The following is a 21,014-nucleotide window of genomic DNA, read 5'->3' as shown; positions in this document are numbered from 1 at the left end:
TACATTTTAATGTGATAATGTGAGCATTGTTTTGACAAATTGTTAGTTGTAGATATTTTTGTAATTAACTACAGCACACTTGTTTATTTAGCTTAAGAGCAATCTATGGGACAGATGACCTTAGAAATGCACTTCATGGCAGTAACTGCTTTTCATCAGCAGAAAGAGAAATCCGATTCATGTTTCCTGAAGGTGAGTTGATCCTTGTGGCACTTTCATGTATGTATAACGTGTTGCTGCATTTAAATGTAATAGATTACACTGGCTTATTGTTGTGGCTGCCTACATAAAGAGTTTGACAAAATAAGTAATCAGACCTGTATAAAGAAGGATATCTAAAGTGAGGGTTCTAGCTTTATTGAACCTAGTGCCAACTTTGCAATGTGTAAATTAGTTGATAAAATCATTCATTTATTTACTGTCACTGTTGCGAAGCATAAGTAGATGCTACAATTGCTCTCACTTTCACTAAATATTCCTGCACTGTGATGCTGCAGCAGCCATTAAGGTCAGGTACTCTCTAACACCACTACTGGGCATTTCAATAACAGTTTTCTCTCTTTCCCTTCCTATCTTTATTTTAGTTTATTGTATTTATTTTTGTGACTTTGTTTCCTTTTCTTTCTTACAGTTGTATGTATTGCCCCTTGCTTTCTCTATGTGTTAACCATGATCTTTATCATTCGTATACTCTTCCCTTTTCAGCTTCTTCCTTCCTTGTCAGTGAGTCCACTATTTACTCACATTTTTTATCAAACCCTCTTTTTTCTTACTATCTATCATTTGTGCAATCCCTATCTCTACCATTAAATATTTTCTTATTATTAATCCACCTTTACACCTCTTTAAGCGTTCTTTTACTGCTTTTGATTTTTGTTACCCGTTTCTTACTTAGATTGCACTTATACATTTAAATCTGAAACTATTTCTCCTTTCTTCCTTAACACCTTGTCTATTTGTCTTTGCCCTAGTATTATTATCTGAAATTCTCTTTTTGACCAGCTAATTTTACTTACTTGCCTTTGATCCTCATTCTTCAAGTTTGATCTTTCCATTTATCCCCTCATTCTCTCCTCTCCCCTCCCCTCCTCTCCTCTCCTCGCCTCTCCCCGCCTCTCCTCTTCTCTTCTCTCCTCTCTCCCAACGTCTTGAGAAACCCTCTCTTGCAATCTCCCTCCGAACTACTTGCATGTGGCTATTTTCCCTTGGCAAGGTGTGATGCCTGGCTAAGAAGGCAGCTCTGCCGGAACGACCCATGTCCTGCGTGATTTCCCCGCAAATACGGCAGCACAATTGCCCGAATTAACAGAATTGGCAATCGGAATGTGCTGAGAAGCTGCGGAGTGCTTCTGATCGAGACAAAATTAAAGACCTGCGTAGAAAACACTCGAGTCTGAGGTGAGCTGAGGACGGAGCTTGACAAGATGGCACCCACTACTCTAGCGGAGCACTGACTGCGGCGCCAGAAAATCTCAGGTACAACAGCCACGTACAGAAAAGCCTGGACTGAGGAGCGCTGCGAGCAAGAGTGGTGCCGGGAGACGCATCAGACGACAGGTAGCAGAGATTTTTGAGCAGCGCCCTGAGGCTTTAATTGTTGCAGCGCTATGGACTGTGAGGTAAAATGGCGGCGCCCATCAAGATAACAAGTCTCTGGGCCTGATACGGAAACCCCAACGCCTACATCGGAAATCGGCTACAAGGTCCTAGTTACATAGGAAGCGCAGACACAGGTATTTAGAGCGCTGAAAAAGGAAAATAAATAAATAAATAAATAAAAAATCGAACAGGTTCGATGCTGATGCAGCATTCCGTCTGCTGAGATGTGCTGTGGCTGGATGAACCTTCAGATTGACAAACGCTTTCAATGCTACGCCGGCGCAATCATGAGTGCATGAGAAGCACACTTAAGTGACAAACTTAAACAAAAGCGGGGGCCTGGGTGACGTGTGCGGCTGGCAGGATCGCACTGTCCTGCTGTGATAATCCGATGACCGGAGAGTGTGCGGAATGTTCCCCATACTATTGGTGCTAGCCCTGAAGTGGGAATTGCGGTGCTGTGGGCGAGAGCTGCTCCTGCGGAGATCTTCGTGACTGAGGCTGTGTCAACAGAAGGAGAGGGGCTGGGTGCGGGCTGCCGTCGGCGGGATTGGCAGGACCCTGCAGAACACTTCAGGGATAGGAGCGTTGAGGCACCTAATACCGCCTGGGGCATTGCCTTTCTGATGTACTGTGGCATGTGGTGAGGTGGCAGCTGAGGGGGAATTTGAAGAGCATATTGTTAAGGGCATTCTGGAACTCCTCATAGACTTTCACGTCCTCCTTGCTGCGGCTGGCGAGGGGGGCCTAGAAGTCGTCTGTGCCTGGCGGGATCGCACTGGGTCAGCTGTTAGTGTCCTGAGAGTTCCCCATACTGCTGCTGCCAGCCTTGAAATGGGCCCTGATGTGCTGTGGGTGAGAGCTGCTCCTACGGGGCCTTTCACAACAGAGACTGTATATAGCAGGAAGGAGCTTACTACCTACTTGCTTATATTATTTACCTTGTCCTTTTGTTGTTTACCTTCTAGTACCTCTGTTTATTTCACCTTGAGATCCCTGGTCCATGCTTCATATATTGATTTGGAATTTGTATTCTCTCTTTTTACTTAGGTCTATGTTTTTTACTTTGTTCACAAGCAATTATGTAAAGCAGTATTGCTGATTGTCTACGGCAGGCCCTACAAAATTGTTTGACAAAATCTAACGCACATCCGATAATTTTTGCCTTCTACCTCCCAACTACTGTCTCTCCCACTACCTCCTAACTCCGTCTGACTACCGCTTCCTTCGTACCTACCTACATGACTCATATTCTCATGTCTCTGGCCTCTTTCTCTCATATCATCTTGTGACCAGATTCCCTCTCTTTTTTCTTCTCCTCTGCCGAATCCTCCCCTTACCCTTTCCCAACACCGCGTCCTTCTACTCCTCCCTTTCCACGTCTCTCCCTCCACAGCTTCAACTCACTGCCCTCCCTTGACTGCTCACGTGACTATCTGACTTACCTCTCTTTCTTTGCCCAATACGCCTCCTCCCAATTTCCCTTCCCCCACCCAGGACCTTTCTCTATCTAAACATGGTCCCAACAATACAGCCCCCAGGCAGGAGATACGTGCCTCTGTTCAAACCTTATGCACCTCGTGCAACCTTCCCCCCTCTCTGCTCCTACTCTTTCCAGCTTCTGTCCTTTGTCCTCAGCCCTCACATGCCCTTGCCCTTTGTTCCCCACCCTGTTTTTCTGTGAACCTTAGACAGACTTCCTTTCGTCTCTATGGTTGTCTCTTCCCTTATCCTCACTCCCTCTCGTCCCCCACCCCCCACTACTTTCCCTCACCTTTCACTCCTCCCCTAATTGTATTGCTGATTGTCTTATTTAATGTTTACTTGCTGATTCTCTTCTAGTATATTGTTGAACCACATTTTTGCACTTCCTGTCGTCTCTCCTATTGTCTCCTACCGCACCCTCCCTCTATTTATGTCTCTCCTCCCTCCTCTCTCAATGTTTTGAGACTGAACTATTTTGTCTGATGCCCGATGGAGCTACTTGGTTTAGCTATAGGGGAGATGGGCCTTGGACTCCCTCCTTGGTCGTCACCTACCCAGTCGGTCTATAGGCAGACTTCTTTTTGTCTCTCCTTATTGTCTCTTCCCTAGGTCCTATCCTCTATCCCCTGAATCTCTCCCCTTGCCTGCTACTCTGCCTACCCCCTGTCCTTTGTGCCCTTTGACTAAGCACTCCTTCTCCCCTTGTTGGGGAAAGATCCAATATTTATACTCTGGAATCTCAGCGAACCCGCTGAGTGAGTCCACTGCGCCAAGGGAGCCACTCCCACTTGAGGTATGGTATGGCACCCCTTGTCAAAGCACTCCCTCTCCCCTTTTTGGGGAAGGATCCAGTATGTAGACCTTGGAGTCTCAGAGACCGCTCTGAGAGAGTCCACTGCGTAAAGGGAGTCTCTCGCAATAGAGATAGGAGAGGGATTTCACTTCCCCTGGGATCACAGCTTACTGGACTTTGGACGTTGCCTTGACTCGTCTACCGGTTTGTGTCCCCGTCACCCTTCCCCTCTTCTCCCCATGTTGTGACTCTCACCCTCCCCTCCCTTCCTCTTTCCTACCTTCATTATCTGTCTATTTCCCCTACTCCAACCCCCCCCTGAATCACTCACTGTGCCTTCTTTTCCCCTTACGTATTTGTGCTTATTGTTTATCTCAATCTTACAAGTAACTATGTTGCCATGCTCTAAGAACTATGTAACCTTTGTAACGATGTAACCTGTAACTATGATCTGATGCTCATGTAAAGCGCTCTGATACCTCCGGGTCTAGCCAGCGCTATATAAAACTTTTAAAATAAATAAATAAAATAAATCTGTTCTTGTCCTTCCTCTACTTTCAAAACATATTATTGAGAATTTCATTTTTGCATGCCAGTTTATCTTGGCACACTGTTCCCCTCCAGAAACATGGCTTTGATTTCACTCTCCCTACTAGATGCTAGATGTCCATCACAAACCCCTTGAATCCTGCTCATCACTTTAGATGCTCTTCCGTTCTCATTAATTCTATCATGTTTTACTTTTAAAACAGTTGAATTCCCTATTTTGTTTGGCACTATCTCGTCTCCGGTGCTTCTGGCATTGTCTTGAGTGGATGTAAACGTTATAGATTGGTCTCAACGCTTGCAAAGGACAATCTACTTTCTTCTCCAGTGCTCAACATTTATTCTCAAATATCGATCTGTGTTATCACATGCCACAAATGACCAACTTTGTTTCAAATGCCAACAGAGAATCCATACTAAAGATTGTAACACCGGCTTACAAAACTCAAAACGTACAAAAATTCTTCCTTCAAAACAAATGACTCCCCATATCTGACCACAGAAGCAATCTGCCTAGTATAAATGGAGTAGAAAGAAACAAAAATTACCCCTCAAAATCCCAAGAAGTTTGAGAAAACTATAACAAGGATAACTCACCAGTCTCTTTATAACAACGTATAAAACTTTGATTTGACTGCAACAAATAATGCAAAAATGAAGCCGACCACATATTATTGTTCATCAAGGCTAACCACAGCGCAGATAGAAACAGAAGTGAGAAATGTTGACATATTACTACAAAACCAAGAAAGTAAGTCAAAGACCACATCCATTAAGGACCTGATAAAATTATTCATAATCAAAGACTCTTCAAAATTATTAAAATCTTTAAACATTTCTATGGAATTCTTTACTCTAGCAAAATATTCCCCTCAGAAAAAGGCAACTTACCTCCTCCCCCTATAAAACCTAAGCCTCAAACAGCTAAAGACATATACGCACAAGAAGCTGGCAGCACCAATGAGGAGATCATTGTATGAAGACTCTAGGAAATGGAAATCCCCAGGCCTCAAATACTTTCCACTAGAGTTATATCAGTACCTTTAAGAGGAACTATTATTGATACTCTACAACCTCTATTTTCTTCTTATAAGAATGCAGACACTAGCAGGACTATATACAAAGGCTATGATCACACTTATACAGAAAGAATGTAAAAAGGACGAATAGACTAATCGTATGCATACGAATTTACCACACTGCCCAGACGTTACATCAGCAAACAAATTATCATTATAAGAAACTGTCCCAGGTCCATATATTCCCTTTGTATGACTCCTAGTGTACGACATCATTCGCAATACACACTCAGAATGCTCCTTCACCTGAATATATGCTTCCTTATCACAACAGCCTCTTCCTCCTTGCTTCCACTGAACTGAACTCTTACTCCCTACAGGCTGGCCAGCATACGTGGGTTTACATCCCTACTCTCTCATGTTTGTCTATTGCAGTAGCCAATCCCTACTCCCCCATGTGTGTCTACTTCAGCAGTCAATCTTCCAGCCCTATCACCCTCCTTTTCTACTGTGTTTTTTCTACTTTTGCATGTACTTAAAATCCAATAATACATTTTAGAAAATAATTCCATCGTGGGGTGGAATTGTTAGCTGAGGGGGTTCGTTTTTGACCTCTCTAGACCTGTGGTCTATTAGTGTCTCATTCAGCTTTCCTTTTCATTTCTACACTAACAGCTCCCTGAACTTTACCCAATTTGTTTACTTAAACAATACTTGCATGGTTTCCTCTTTGACTTTCTCTCTGCCATTGGTCTTCAGATGTCATCTTTGTCTCACTCTCTTACATCATCCCTCAAAAAATGAAATCCCTTTATCTTCTCCCCAGCGCTGTTATCCATTTTCAGCTCTCCTCACCACATTCTTCTCCTTCCATTCTACCTAATCTACCTCTTTTACTCACACCCTACACATAACACTTGTCTTCTTTTTGTTTTCTTATATATTTCTCATATTGGTCTATTTTTTTATACTGCATCATTTTATGAGTGTTAGTCAAGGGTTGAGGCCCTACATGTCCTCAGAGACAGACTGATTTTAACTCTTATTTTATCTTTGTTATAAATCATAGTTTGTGTTCTGATCTTTAGTGTTTACATAAAGTCCCCACCCTGTATTTGTTGTTTAATCCTTGGCAAAGTTATCTTTTGAGCCCTGATTTGTTGACATACAAAGAAGGTTTCAGGAAGCAGACTCCCAGAGGCCTTCAAACAGTGGGCACAGCTGGTGTGATTTCTCATGTACCCGGGCCACTGAGATAGACATGTGTAAGTGCATCCTATTTGGTCTGGAAGGGCATAGGAGCATTGCATACTGCAAGACCACTGCATGTGTTTTCCACACCCATCTAACCTTTTCTTGTGGAGAGGATCCTCGTGAATTGATTTAGTCTGATGTCACTGTGTGCAGGATACGGGATAGGGAAAAGAGCATGATGTAATCTTTTGTGATGCTGTCTGCTTTTCTTTACCCTGAATAGCTGCATTATTGAATAAAGGATTCACAAATTTCTTGGCACCTAAAGCATGCTGTGTATTTTTGATTCTGGCTTAATATCTTAATATCTGGCTTAATATTTGATTCTGGATTAAGCTGACCAGAGTGTTTTTGGTATGCTGGGACAGGTGTTGCTTCCTCTGGTTAAGGCTTTGGGTGAGATATTGGGGTGAATGTCCAAGGACACAGCAACAATGAGAATTGAGGCAAGCAAGAGGATTTCTTGTCTAAATTGGGGGCTTTGAGAATGTTGCTGGATTGGTGGCCAGGATTAGAGGACTGATACAGGATTCGTTGGAAATAATATTACAGTCTACAGGGGCTTACTGGTATCATTTATATTGGAAAAACATGAACTGTAACTGGCCCAGACAGTTCATTACTATCATTTCAGTTAATTCCCTGTCTAGGCCTTCAGCTAAATCTGATAGTATGTATAGTGTTAAGCTGGTACTTAACTGATTGTTAGTAAACACACATTCTATGGTAGTGCATAGACTAACCAACATGCCATTCTGTGGTTTATATTTTGTGGCTCTCTATCAGACACCAAGCGCCATTTTCATATTTGCTACTGATCTTTTGGAGTTTATACTGTGTCTTATAATACATCTGCTGTGAATATCTGTATCACAGATTTTAAACTGTAGTCTGGTGTTTGTTATGATCCGCTAACCATACAGACATGCGTCTGCCAAGTGGGCTGCATTTTCAGCCGTTAGTGGGTTTTCCTGCTCAATTTTGGATTGAACAATTTCCTATGAATTAAGCATTAATAACGTATCCTTGCATGGAATGCACTTACTGTGTGGCAAATAAGTTTCCCATATTATTTGGTAATAACACTGAGTCTGAAGTTGTTCACCTGCCTAATCTTGGGCAACATTACCAACACTTGATGACGGATTCCATAGCACCACTGATTGTGGAGGGCTTCAAAGTCATATCCCCACTTGGGAAACCTGGCAAGACTGTGGATTGGTTTAACATTTCATTGAGGGATATTGTGGACAGCCTGGTTCAGTGCAGAGGCTTAAAGTTTGAGTACATCCACAAACTAAAGGACTTATAAATGATATTAAAAAAGGGCACAGGGCATAGCATGGGTGACATAGCTCCATTAATAGTAGGGTTTCTACTTTGTGAATATAACGCTGCCATCTTTGGGATTTAGAACGATGATTTCTCATTCAGATGGAACAGGCTGGCAAATTAGTCAAAGTGAAATACAGAACCCTTCTTGAATCTTTTAAACCTACTACATGTCTCGAAACAGTACCCGATCCAGTTATAAGACTCAAGGAACAGAGTGAAGGCCATCTACCAGAATACATCAGACTGCCTTCGATTCACCATTTTAGAACCTCAAAGGTGTATATCAAAACCCATTTTGAGTTCAGGAGGTCTTCTTGACTGAGGTTCAACATCTGAGAACAGTGCTAAACCTTGCCCATTGTGAAGATGATCTGTGGCCCCTGCTTGTGACCGCTGATTGTCTATTTTAAGTGGGTGCCTCCTGTAATAACCTCTTTCATTAATAGCTCTTTTTGTACAGGTCTCATCCATCTCTCTGAAGCAGGCCTCGAGTGTCAAACCTATTAAAAAAATACCTTTGTTGATTGTACCAATCTATGTTTTTTTGTTGCTTCAATAATTAATATTTTCTGCTGAAGAGTCTAGAAATGACAGTTGCCATTGTGCTCCAGGTGCATTTGGATGTACAATATTCTGAAATACCGCCACTCTGTTTTTAGTCCCAAGTGATAGAGTGAATTGGCTTTGCTGGAAGTTCTGTGTGTTATACCAGACACTCTGGATAATTGGAACCTATCCTGCGTGACCTGGGCCATTCGTTTTGTGTCAAGGGAAGTGATGGGGGTGTCACATTTCACAAGATCAAAGCTGTGTTCAGACTTTCAAGTGATCCAGATAGTGATCTTAATAGCATAAACTACCTCTTTGTGATTGTAAGTGGAAACTAGTTTAATCTGAATGACGATCCAAACAACTCTGGCAGGAGTTAAGCCTTCATCTTGAGAAGGTTCAGTTAGGTTAGTCCTTTCGGCCATTCTCTGCAAGGTCAGGTCTTTTTACCAGTCTCTGCAAAGGTCAATACAAAGTGAACTTTGATGGTAATATGTCCTTAAATGTAGTGCCTTTAACACTATTATTTGCAACTTCTGCGGCACTAGCATCCTTTTTTGATGAAGTCCATAGGACTGATTTTGCCCAGGCTATTAAATGGGGGTAATTTTGTCTATAACGATGTTCTCCTGATTGTACAAATTATAATATTGAGAAACTTCAGACCATTCAATATGTAACGGCTGAATAGTAGTTAATGTTACGTGGAAGGAACATTACACGCTTATATTCAGAAAAATACACTGCCTCCCAGTGCAAGGCAGAATCAATTTCATATTTCTGTATTCTGTATTTAAGTACTTTCTGGGGCATTCCATGATTACTTGAAAAAATGCTTCCACTTTATGCCTCCCCTTGTTCTCTTCAAAAGAGTAAGGAAGGTGGTGAGTCCTTTGCATAGCAAGTTGTGACATTATGGAACGTCCTCCTTCTGGGCATCCAGGCAGTTCATTCTCTCTCAGATTCTTACAGGCTTCACAAATTTATGATGATACGATCAGTCTCATTAGCCATTTCAGTTTCTTATGTACCACAACGTTCAAACACAAATTTTTCATATGATAATCTCTGCACTTGTAAATGGTATACTTAGATATATACCATAGCTTCTAAATGCCCTTTTCCTACTATTGTTATCAGACGAAAATGAGGGCTTGCCTAGTTTCTCTGGGGAGTGAGAGAAGAGTTTAGTCTTTGGAAATAACTCTTCTAATAAAAATGCCCTACATTTGTACTTTTGCAGAAGCCCTCTTAGACCTGTCCAGCCTAATAGTAAATCATGAAAGTATTTAATTTCTTCTTGCCAAAGGAAAAGAGGGAGTGTAGTGTGGTAACTGGTGCAGGATCAACTGGAAAGTCAGTAGTTCTGCTTTGTCAAGATTTGACGGCAAGTACTCCTGCTCAGTTCTTTTCCTTTGATCAAAGTTTGAAACTGGACATAAAGAAAGACTTGTTTGGCTGTGACTGTGAAGAATTCCTGTCTACCTGCAGAGGAAAATCGGATGATATGTTCCCAGCTACTTGTTTGAATTTATGCCTTAATAACATCTAGAGATGGGGTAGCCTGCTTTCTGATGTGGCCTCCATGGAGAGTAGGGCCTGATTTATCTGCTGTGGACATTCTGCTTAGATGGCTTGATAAATTGGAAGCGCATGAAGTCAAATGACCAGTGGCAGCATGAAATGTTTTACAGAGGAGATCGGCATCTTCAGGCTAGCTGCATACACTTTTGAATCAGCCTAAATTGCTACATTGTCACGCCCACAGCTTTAAATAACAGATTGCCTGATTGAAATTTCATTCATCTCAAAACTCCTGAGGCGGAAAGCCGGGAGACTAGCAAGCACTTTTTTAAAATTTTCATTGCATTTCTGTGTCACGCTTATTTCTCTGCATTTTAAACCAGCACTCACCCGTCTTCCACCACTGGAGCGGGCCCAGAAGCGCCGAAACAGCGACCCCTTCGCTGCAACTTTAAAACCAGCAACAAACATTTCTGCCGCCATTCACGGCGAGGGAGAGAGGCCACACCGACTTTGAGGCCACGCCCACCCGCCGCCCACGGTATATAAACGCTGCCTTCAGCGCCCCTCACTAGAATCTCAAAACTCCTGAGGCGGAAAGCCGGGAGACTAGCAAGCACTTTTTTAAAATTTTCATTGCATTTCTGTGTCACGCTTATTTCTCTGCATTTTAAACCAGCACTCACCCGTCTTCCACCACTGGAGCGGGCCCAGAAGCGCCGAAACAGCGACCCCTTCGCTGCAACTTTAAAACCAGCAACAAACATTTCTGCCGCCATTCACGGCGAGGGAGAGAGGCCACGCCGACTTTGAGGCCACGCCCACCCGCCGCCCACGGTATATAAACGCTGCCTTCAGCGCCCCTCACTAGAATCTCAAAACTCCTGAGGCGGAAAGCCGGGAGACTAGCAAGCACTTTTTTAAAATTTTCATTGCATTTCTGTGTCACGCTTATTTCTCTGCATTTTAAACCAGCACTCACCCGTCTTCCACCACTGGAGCGGGCCCAGAAGCGCCGAAACAGCGACCCCTTCGCTGCAACTTTAAAACCAGCAACAAACATTTCTGCCGCCATTCACGGCGAGGGAGAGAGGCCACGCCGACTTTGAGGCCACGCCCACCCGCCGCCCACGGTATATAAACGCTGCCTTCAGCGCCCCTCACTAGAATCTCAAAACTCCTGAGGCGGAAAGCCGGGAGACTAGCAAGCACTTTTTTAAAATTTTCATTGCATTTCTGTGTCACGCTTATTTCTCTGCATTTTAAACCAGCACTCACCCGTCTTCCACCACTGGAGCGGGCCCAGAAGCGCCGAAACAGCGACCCCTTCGCTGCAACTTTAAAACCAGCAACAAACATTTCTGCCGCCATTCACGGCGAGGGAGAGAGGCCACGCCGACTTTGAGGCCACGCCCACCCGCCGCCCACGGTATATAAACGCTGCCTTCAGCGCCCCTCACTAGAATCTCAAAACTCCTGAGGCGGAAAGCCGGGAGACTAGCAAGCACTTTTTTAAAATTTTCATTGCATTTCTGTGTCACGCTTATTTCTCTGCATTTTAAACCAGCACTCACCCGTCTTCCACCACTGGAGCGGGCCCAGAAGCGCCGAAACAGCGACCCCTTCGCTGCAACTTTAAAACCAGCAACAAACATTTCTGCCGCCATTCACGGCGAGGGAGAGAGGCCACGCCGACTTTGAGGCCACGCCCACCCGCCGCCCACGGTATATAAACGCTGCCTTCAGCGCCCCTCACTAGAATCTCAAAACTCCTGAGGCGGAAAGCCGGGAGACTAGCAAGCACTTTTTTAAAATTTTCATTGCATTTCTGTGTCACGCTTATTTCTCTGCATTTTAAACCAGCACTCACCCGTCTTCCACCACTGGAGCGGGCCCAGAAGCGCCGAAACAGCGACCCCTTCGCTGCAACTTTAAAACCAGCAACAAACATTTCTGCCGCCATTCACGGCGAGGGAGAGAGGCCACGCCGACTTTGAGGCCACGCCCACCCGCCCATTTCCCACTCCTCAAAGATGTGCAACTACCGGACGCGCAGCGGACGGGCGCAGCGGGCGCGCCGTCAGCGCGCCGAAGGCGCGCCAAAGGCAAGCCCGTCTGGGCCCGTCCGGGCCCAGACGGCCCTAGGACCAGTCACTATGCCCGACTCACTGCCCCTCCTATCCTACCCCCCAGACACCCTCCGTCTCTGGAATACTAAGAAAAACCCGCAGTGTGATTTCATCCTGAAGGTTGACACCCCGTTCACAGGATGTCCCCTCTGCAATACCCCTGAAACCACGAAACCTAGCAGCACGCTTCAACTGGGCCTATTGAACTGTAGGTCACTAGTAAAGCACTCACATGAGGTAAACCTCCTCACCCTAACCCTCTCGCTAGATGCCTTATTTCTAACCGAAACATGGCTGACCCCCAACAACGGCTCAGATTTGGTCAATGCAACCCCCACAGGCTACCAAATCTGCTGTCTTAACAGACCAGTCGGAAGAGGTGGCGGGCTCGCCATTCTCCATAAAGACCATTTTAGCTGCAGGATCACCGAAGGTACGGTCAAGGACTGTGAAAATTGTAATTTCACCCTTCAGATCTCGCCTACCACTTCACTATCGGGCCTTCTGGTATACAGACCACCAGGCTCAATAGGGGATTTCTCAAACACTCTGATGGACCACATCCTTTTAAAAACAATATCAACGCCTAACTTTCTTCTTCTAGGAGATTTGAACCTTCACTTCCTAGACCCGGCAGACCACACCGCCGCGAATCTTCTAGCAGATCTCGCGTCAGCTGACCTCCAGCTCCTGAACGCGAAACCCACCCACGAGAAAGGTCATCTCCTAGACCCAGTCTTCACCAATATCAAGAATTTCCAAACCCAAGACCCCTCCCCCCTTCCATGGACAGACCACTTTCTGGTCCCAATGCACTGGTCCTATCAACCCGCTTGTGTCCCCAAACAGAAAACCAGGATTTTAACCCGACGCTGGCACAAGTTAAATCCAGAAAAATGGGAAGCGAAGCTCAGGGATTCCGATGGCCCCCTTGCAGCTGACCCTAACATCGCTGATAGGGAATTTAACAGCTGGCTCACCAACCCCCTAGACAGCCTTATCCCATTAACACGCTCACTTAAACATGTAAAGAGGATCAATCACGCTCCCTGGTACACCCCAGCCCTGAACATTCTTAGAAAAGAGTGTAAAAAGACGGAACGAACATGGAGGAAAAATAAAACAGCAACGGACAAAAACGCCTATCAATCTGCCATGAAGGCGTATAAACAAGCCCTCCTCAGCGCTAAAAGCTCTTTCTTTGAGGTAAGAATACAAAATTCCTCGTGCTCTGCAAAAGAGACTTTCTCCATACTTAAGGAGCTTCTCCATGTCCCAGCCCCCCCGCAGACACCCCTGGACCCCAAAGCAGCCGAGGAGAAATGTGTCAACCTGGCCAATTTCTTTGATAGTAAAATCAAGAAAATCCTTTCCTCTCTACCTGCTACTAACCAGACCACTCCGGGAATCGCTAAGGACTGCACCCCTACGTCTGGAAACCCCATGGACAATCCGGTATCCCCTTGTTTAACCGCACTCGGACCAGTTTCAGAAGAAGAAGTGGCAACCACTCTAGCAGCCACGAAAAGCGGAGCCCCCAGCGATTCAGTTCCCGTACGGTTCACGAAAGACATAGCACGAACCATCACAGCCAGACTCACGGCCCTCATTAACATCTCCTTTTCCCAAGGAATAGTCCCACAAAGCTGGAAGGAGGCCGTTGTCAAAGGTCTGCTGAAGAAACCGTCACTAGACCCCACAGACCTATCTAATTACCGACCCATCTCGCTCCTCCCCTGGATAGGTAAGGTCGCGGAGAAGCTCGCAAACAAAAAATTGTCCCACTTCCTGGAATCAAACTACTGCTTAAAGAACTCTCAAACGGGTTTTAGACCAGGTCAGGGCACAGACACCGCCCTCCTGGCGGCCGTAGAAAAAGCGAGGGAAATCATGGATACAGGAGGATCAGTGGCAGTGGTCCTCCTGGACCTCAGCGCAGCATTCGACACTGTCAGCCATCAGGTCCTAGTCCAGCGCCTAGAGAGCACTGGCGTACAAGACAGTGCGCTGAGATGGCTCACATCCTTTCTCTCCCGACGCTCCTTCCAAGTCTGGGAAGGAGAAAGCCGGTCTCCCTCTATCCCCCTCCGATGTGGAGTGCCCCAGGGCTCCTCATTAAGCCCCACACTTTTTAACGTATATATGGCCCCTCTGGAGGAGTTGGTCGCCCCTTTTGGAGTCACGATCGTCAGCTACGCTGACGACACTCAATTGGTGGTGACCCTCTCCCACCCCAAGCTACAGCCTTCCAACCTGCAAGACTGCCTGTCCACGGTTCATCAATGGATGGGCGACTCCGACCTAAAATTGAACGGGTCAAAGACAGAGATCTTGCTTCTCGGACACAAAACCCCGAGTCTCCCTCCGAACATCTGGCCCGCATGTATGGGTGACCCCCCCTCCCCTAAGACAGAGGTCAAGAGTCTGGGAGTGTGGCTAGAGACAGATCTTACTTTCCGGACACAGGCCAGGAAAACAGCCGGCATCTGCTACGGGCTCCTGAGATCATGTAGGAAAGTACTCCCCCTACTCCCATTCCAGTCCCGCCTGCTACTAATTCAAGGCTTAGTGCTAGCAAGGCTGGATTACAGTAACGCAATCTACCTCGGGGCGCCGGAAGCCACCTTGCAAACACTACAAAAAACTCAAAATGCCGCAGCCCGCCTGCTTACAAACACCCCAGCAAGAACTTCGGCCAAACCCGCCTTGAAAAAACTTCATTGGCTCCCCGTAAGGGAAAGAATCGCTTTCAAGGCCCTTTGTCTGGCACACAAGGTCCTGAACAATACAGGTCCCCCCATTCTGAGCGCCTGGATCACTCCATACAGACCCTCGAGAGCGCTTCGGTCCGAACAAGGAAACCTTATTGTCGTCCCCAGGGTGAAGAAAACCCGCATAGGCGGCCGCAGATTTTCGGTGAACACAGCCAGAAAATGGAACGCTCTCCCCCCAAACCTCAGAGCTGAGCCAAACCTCCTTCGATTCAGAAAGTCCCTCAAAACCCTCCTTTTTCCCTGATTCTCTCCGAATTTTCTTTCTTTTTTTTCTTTTCCTGTGCCCCCCGTTAGGAGTTCGAGGTTTCAGCGCTGGGATACTCAAGGGTGACTACGCGCTATACAAAAACCAAAATAATAATAATAATAATAATAATAATTCAACGTGCATCCAACCTCCTTACGTCCTGAGCATAAACTACCCCCTATGTTGTTCCACAAGATATTTTCATAATCCAAAGTATATTCTGCATCCAAGATTAGGAATTCTGGAACCAGCAACTTGAGAACCTCCACGTCCACTCATGTTCATCCTATATTAGTAACCATGTCCCTCCCAGACCTTTTTCAAAGAGATGTCCGGTCTTCATAGAGGACTGCAGTCAATTGCCTTCCTAAAGCCCAATTGGATGCAGTGTTCCTTTTTGGTTCTAAAAGTCGTTTTATTTCTCCACAAATATTTCTATGTGCTAATGTAGACTGCATAATCGGGACAAACCACTAGATTATTGCAACCTTTATGCGCTCAGCGGAATACTGGAAGTAGTGTCCATGTGCTGGCCTGTTCTCTACAGGTAATGCAGGAACCCTTTTCAGTGTTTTCCAATTTTCCCCTAAAAGCAATGTTTGTCCCCACTGATTTACCTCAGTGATGCCTTTCCTTCTTTGCATATTATTTTTAACACTTTTAACTCTTGTATTCCCCTTTACTTTATTGTTATTTGATGGTTTCTTTAACGTTACACCCCATGCATTTTAGTATAAAAGACAATCCCTTATTGAAACCGGTTTGCCTCTGTTGTAATTGCATTTGTATAGCGCTTATTACCCCAGACGAGGCATATATCCTTCTGCTTAGATCACAGTCACAGATCAGTCCAAGACTGTGGCCTTTCTCTCCCATATCTTAGAAATAAAAGGAAATCTTTCTGATGTTCACAGTATTCAAGTTTCTCATTCCCATGCGCGCCACGTGGCCTCTGAAATTTCAATGATCATGAAGCCACATTTCACTGCTATGCAGTGGTTATGCTAACAGTCTGTGTGGGGCAGTATGTGTTTTCATCCACTGCCCTCAATGTTCTTTAGCAAAGCAGTAAGAGCCGGGAAATTGGTTTCAGAGGCAGCTGACCTGAAGCCGAGTAATGCTTTCTTCAGAGGAGCCGACAAATAGAACAGCCGCTGTAGGACTTTCATCTGTTGCACGCCTGAACACTGTCTGCAACAGAATACAGAGGAAAGAGATAGTTGTTTCAATTATGCCACCTGCCTAGGAGGAGGTGTGCACATTTGTGTGCATCTCAATAATCAACTATCTTAGTTCAATTCTAGCTTCATTTTTCATAAACTGCAGGTACATGACACACCTATGCCAGTTATGATATTTTCTCACTTTTCTTTTTCCTAATTTCAATCAGTTGTACTCCCCATTAGCATCATATTTGCATGTCGATTTTCAAAGTTATGCTATTGTGAACATTCTAAAAGCAGCTAAAACTTGGATTAATGCACAAAGGTAAGCTAAGTGGTGTATTTAAACAGCACACAACAATAACATTTTCCCTACTAAAGTAAGAAAGAATTACAATGTAATGGGTAATTTTCCAAGCAAACACTTTCTCTTTTTGAAAAAAAAAAGATTAGCTTAATTTAGTTCAGTATGCTGAATAATCTGTTACTTTGTTGCTTCAGTGTTTAACTTGTGTCATTCTAACAACAGATGAGGTTTGGAACCCTGCATTACTTTGTGAATGCTGAAAGCAAAGAAGTAGCGTTATTCAAAAGATGTCCGTGATTACTGGGAGCTTTGGCCCAGCTTTTACTGGACTGTGGCATCGCTTTGTCGAGCCTGGATTAAAAACTTTGTGCGTGGGCCCAAGTCCTTTTTTTTACCCAGGGAACTGCATAGGGAAATATTTGGAACATTTTCAGTAATACACCAAGGGGCATATTCTCAAGGATCTATGGGCGAGTTATTGGCACTTTATCGCAGCCAAAGTCGCGATACATTTATCGCCCCATTCCAAACTGGTACTAAGAGCACATATCACCAGTTTACCTGCGATAGCAGGCGCACAAACATTGCCACAGATGCACCCGGCAACTAAAGCTAATGATATGCAGAGTAGGCGTTTCCATGCAAAAAGCTGTGACAAAACCCCGTCACAACATTCTAAATTGACCAGCCAGATCTGCGAAAAGATCACAAAACAGGCGATAAGGCGCGTTAGCAGGAATTTAACGCCTGCTGTTACCTGGTGTAAAGTCGGACTACAACCTGCACCAGAAAAGAAAGCCCTGCCCAGACCACGCCTGAAGAACGACAGATGCCATGAAGCCAACGATCATGCAGCTCGGACACCCAAGAGGGCCACAACACCCACCGCCATCCCCCCAGGACCACCTCCCAGCCCCCCTGCCCTACCCCGGGCACCCCCCACCTCCCCTGGACCAAGATATTGCACATCAACGTCACAAAATCATGTACAAAAGCATTCGCCTGATGTCTCACTTTTACAACAATTAACATTTAAGTGAGTACAGAAAATCAGAATCATTCATTCACCGTTGAAAGTCCAAACAAAATATCACAATACATTTTGTCTCCAAGCAACTATTTGGAAGAGTTATGGGGGGCATCCCTGGTCAATCTGTAAGTCACAGCCTGCAAAACAATATCTATGATAAGAAGGTGGGTCAGTCACTCACCAAAGTACAGAGAGAGCGAAAGAGAGAGAGAGAGAGAAAGAAAGAGAGAGAAAGAAAGAGACTGAACAAGGAGCACAAGGCAAATCAGGCCCTTGGCTCATTCATACATGCCAACTGCTGCGTGTTTCTTGCAATTGGTGCACCCTAAATCTGAAGCCTGGCATCAATGTCAGCGCGAAGGCCACATCACATTTAAGAAATGCAAGCAGTAGTCAGACTAAAATTAGGTATGAAAGCTCCTTTGTCTCAATATACTAGGCGGAAGGACAACCGCACCTCCGACCTTGGTCCTGAATGCGGCTGGCACACCCTGAGTGAGATACAATACCAGACTCCGACGACTCCTACACCACGAACTGCGCTAATGAAAGACCAACGTATCCACACACACTTGTACCTGCTCGAGGTACACCTGCAAGGGATGCTCTTGACACATTGGTAAAAACAACCAATACATCCAAACGTTGCACACACATACGACTCATTGCCTAGAGCTGTGGCATATCGTCCACAGAATCGCCGCCGGTCTGAGGATTGCCGGTGCTTTGAGACCACCAAATGCAATGGCAGGACATCCCGATCACATGCACAACCCTTGTCACATAGAACTGTACCATGCACAAATGCTGCATCTGTTGGGATCACTGCTAATGGCAGTGTTGCGAATAAGTTACTGTCTGAGTTTCCATCTTGCGTATGTCACATGCATCTAGCCCTGGTTCCACTGTCGACCATGCACATTTGAGTGGCCCATGGATGTCTGCCTATCCAAAGCAACTGCAGCTGAACTGGATTATGACTTGTCTCTGCGCCCCCTGTTGGCTCATGAACAGGAGTGTAACCGGGATACCCGTACATGGGATGCCTTGATCTTTGGTGTATGTGCTGGCAGTTGTGCATGGGAGATTGCACAACTCCTCGGGTGCAGTGACCACATCGAGGCGCTTCCTTATTGGTCTGTGTTGCGGATTGGTGAAACGGCTTGGACGGAGCAGAGCTGCCCGGATCAGTTAATGGATTTGCTCTCCCTCGTGTTCCTTGAACTTGACAACGACATACTCTTGGAACAGATTGCACATGAAGCTGCGCTCGCATTCATGGAAGAGTAACTACGTTCCTGCAGCCACAACTGATTGTCACCCACAGCACAGCTCCCCACACCTTGCTGCATCTTGGGGAATGGTCACATATCCCACCACAGCAGTGGGCATGTCTGCCTTCTCCTGGACTCACAATGCATGTGCGTGGAACTACGCGTGTGTACACACCTGTGCAAGGTGATGCAGTCCCTTGGGCGGAGCTGAACAGCATCGTTTGGCAACGTTCCCAATTCGGACATACTGGTGGGGTGAGAGTACACACATGGCAATGTAGTACGACATGTGACCTTGTACGACCCTTTCACCTGCTCACTGTCAACAGAGCAAACAGTCGGCGCAGTCCGTAGGTACAGTACTATACAGATCCCATGGGCTGTGAGTCGTGTCCCCTGACACGGGCAATGAGCAGATACCAAACATCACATGATTCGTCCAGCAAGGCAAGGTGGGCTGAGCGAGTTGCCATCCATAATGATTTGTATTCATTTTTGCCTCCCCATTGCTTGCACCTCAACATGTTCCTATGCTGCCTATTAGTGTCTGAAGCATTGGTCTGCATGTTGTGTCCCTTGCCTTGCCCATATTGAAACGCACATGCTAATTAGGTCTATGCCACTTCACTAGTGTTCAACTATGATGTGTGTTGACTAGAATGACAAATATTGTGCCTCAATGAGCATTGTCCATACACAGGGAGGAACTGACTGATGCCTGTACAATGAGGATGGGTCCCTTTTGACAGCTCCACCTCTGTGAGCCAGGCATTGTGTTTGGGATAGTTGCTGGCAGACCTGTGCACTTACGTATCTTCAGCAATGTGAGTATGGTGTCCAACTTCTTGCCATGTAGAGCAATGTTATCCATCAAAACAGACTGTGTCCACACAGATGTGTGTGAGTAGGTATGCGAGGAGATGTTCTGTTGTCACATTTGATGGGGACACCACCTAAGGCCTGCTACTGATTTTGTCATTTCTACACACAGCCCTATTTAATACTTGGACGTGGGCCTATGTTGGGGGGTTGCGAGATTGTTGTTCATGTGCAATGAGGCCACAGCTAGTTCACACCTTCACAGTCATCTAATTGGCCATGCGGATCTGGATAAAACATGCACATTGATGTCATTTACCAGGGTGTACCTGTTAGTGCAATCAATGTCCCTACTTTTATACTTGAGTGAACATAGGCATGACATATCTGTGTGATTTGGAATGTTTTATTCACATTTTGGGTAATTTCGGAGATGGAGCAGTACATGTCCATGCCAAGCCCACATTACATGGTTGCCCAGTGGTGAGCCCGATCCCGGCGGAGAAGGGTAGGATGAAGGTCCGCTACACAGGAGTTTCTAGCCTTATATATAGAGGCCTCATCCCTGATGTAATACCCGCCGGGGATTGATGTTGTATGTAGTTCTTGACCACTAGGCAAGGAACAGTGCAACAGAGGTACAACGTTCCCACCACTGGTAATGAGCATTAAATCCTGACATAGGTTATTGTTTTTTGTTTTTTGTTTGTAGACTTTACCATAGAGGTCCTGATGAATCGCTTGTCAATGCACTAACGCGAGAAACATGTTGACCGACTTTTAAACTCCTCCAAATCTAGTCTAGAGCTAGGAAACATTAATTTCCAGCAAGCCTAGGCTAGCTACGTTTTTAATTGAAGCTAGGGACCACCAGAATAAAGTAGTCTCAGGTACCCTTTGCTCCATTTTAATCCACAGTCCTGTCTACAACTATCTGGCCCCACACCTGCACTTCACCCATAGGCAGTTGGAAAAAAGATCTCCGCTAAAGAGCCCCTCTTTGAGGTGTGCCCGTTGGGTATTGCACTGCCTACCCAACGAGGAACACTGCCTAGGATGAAGCATGACACCTGCAAAGGTGTGTGAGGCAACCATATCCAACATAATGGATACCCAGTGGTAGGCGCACACACGCTAACCACCACGCTTCCTCTCTCTTGTGACCAG

At 45.5% G+C, this 21,014-nt stretch overlaps 1 protein-coding gene across 2 annotated transcripts in view; it reads left to right on the top strand.

Moving 5' to 3' along the window:
* NME5 (NME/NM23 family member 5) overlaps window positions 1-21,014 on the top strand; it is a 140,236-nt gene that overhangs the window by 66,875 nt on the left and 52,347 nt on the right. For both annotated transcript variants that reach the window (XM_078650683.1, XM_078650684.1), the window contains exon 4: window positions 92-192. In XM_078650683.1, the coding sequence (XP_078506809.1) occupies window positions 92-192 (101 nt within the window). The remainder of the gene's footprint in view (window positions 1-91; window positions 193-21,014) is intronic.

The sequence above is a fragment of the Lissotriton helveticus genome, chromosome 7 (assembly GCF_964261635.1).
Source record: "Lissotriton helveticus chromosome 7, aLisHel1.1, whole genome shotgun sequence".
NCBI lineage: Eukaryota > Metazoa > Chordata > Amphibia > Caudata > Salamandridae > Lissotriton > Lissotriton helveticus.
Note: the sequence above shows the minus strand (reverse complement) of the source record. Positions and strands in the feature narration are given on the sequence as shown.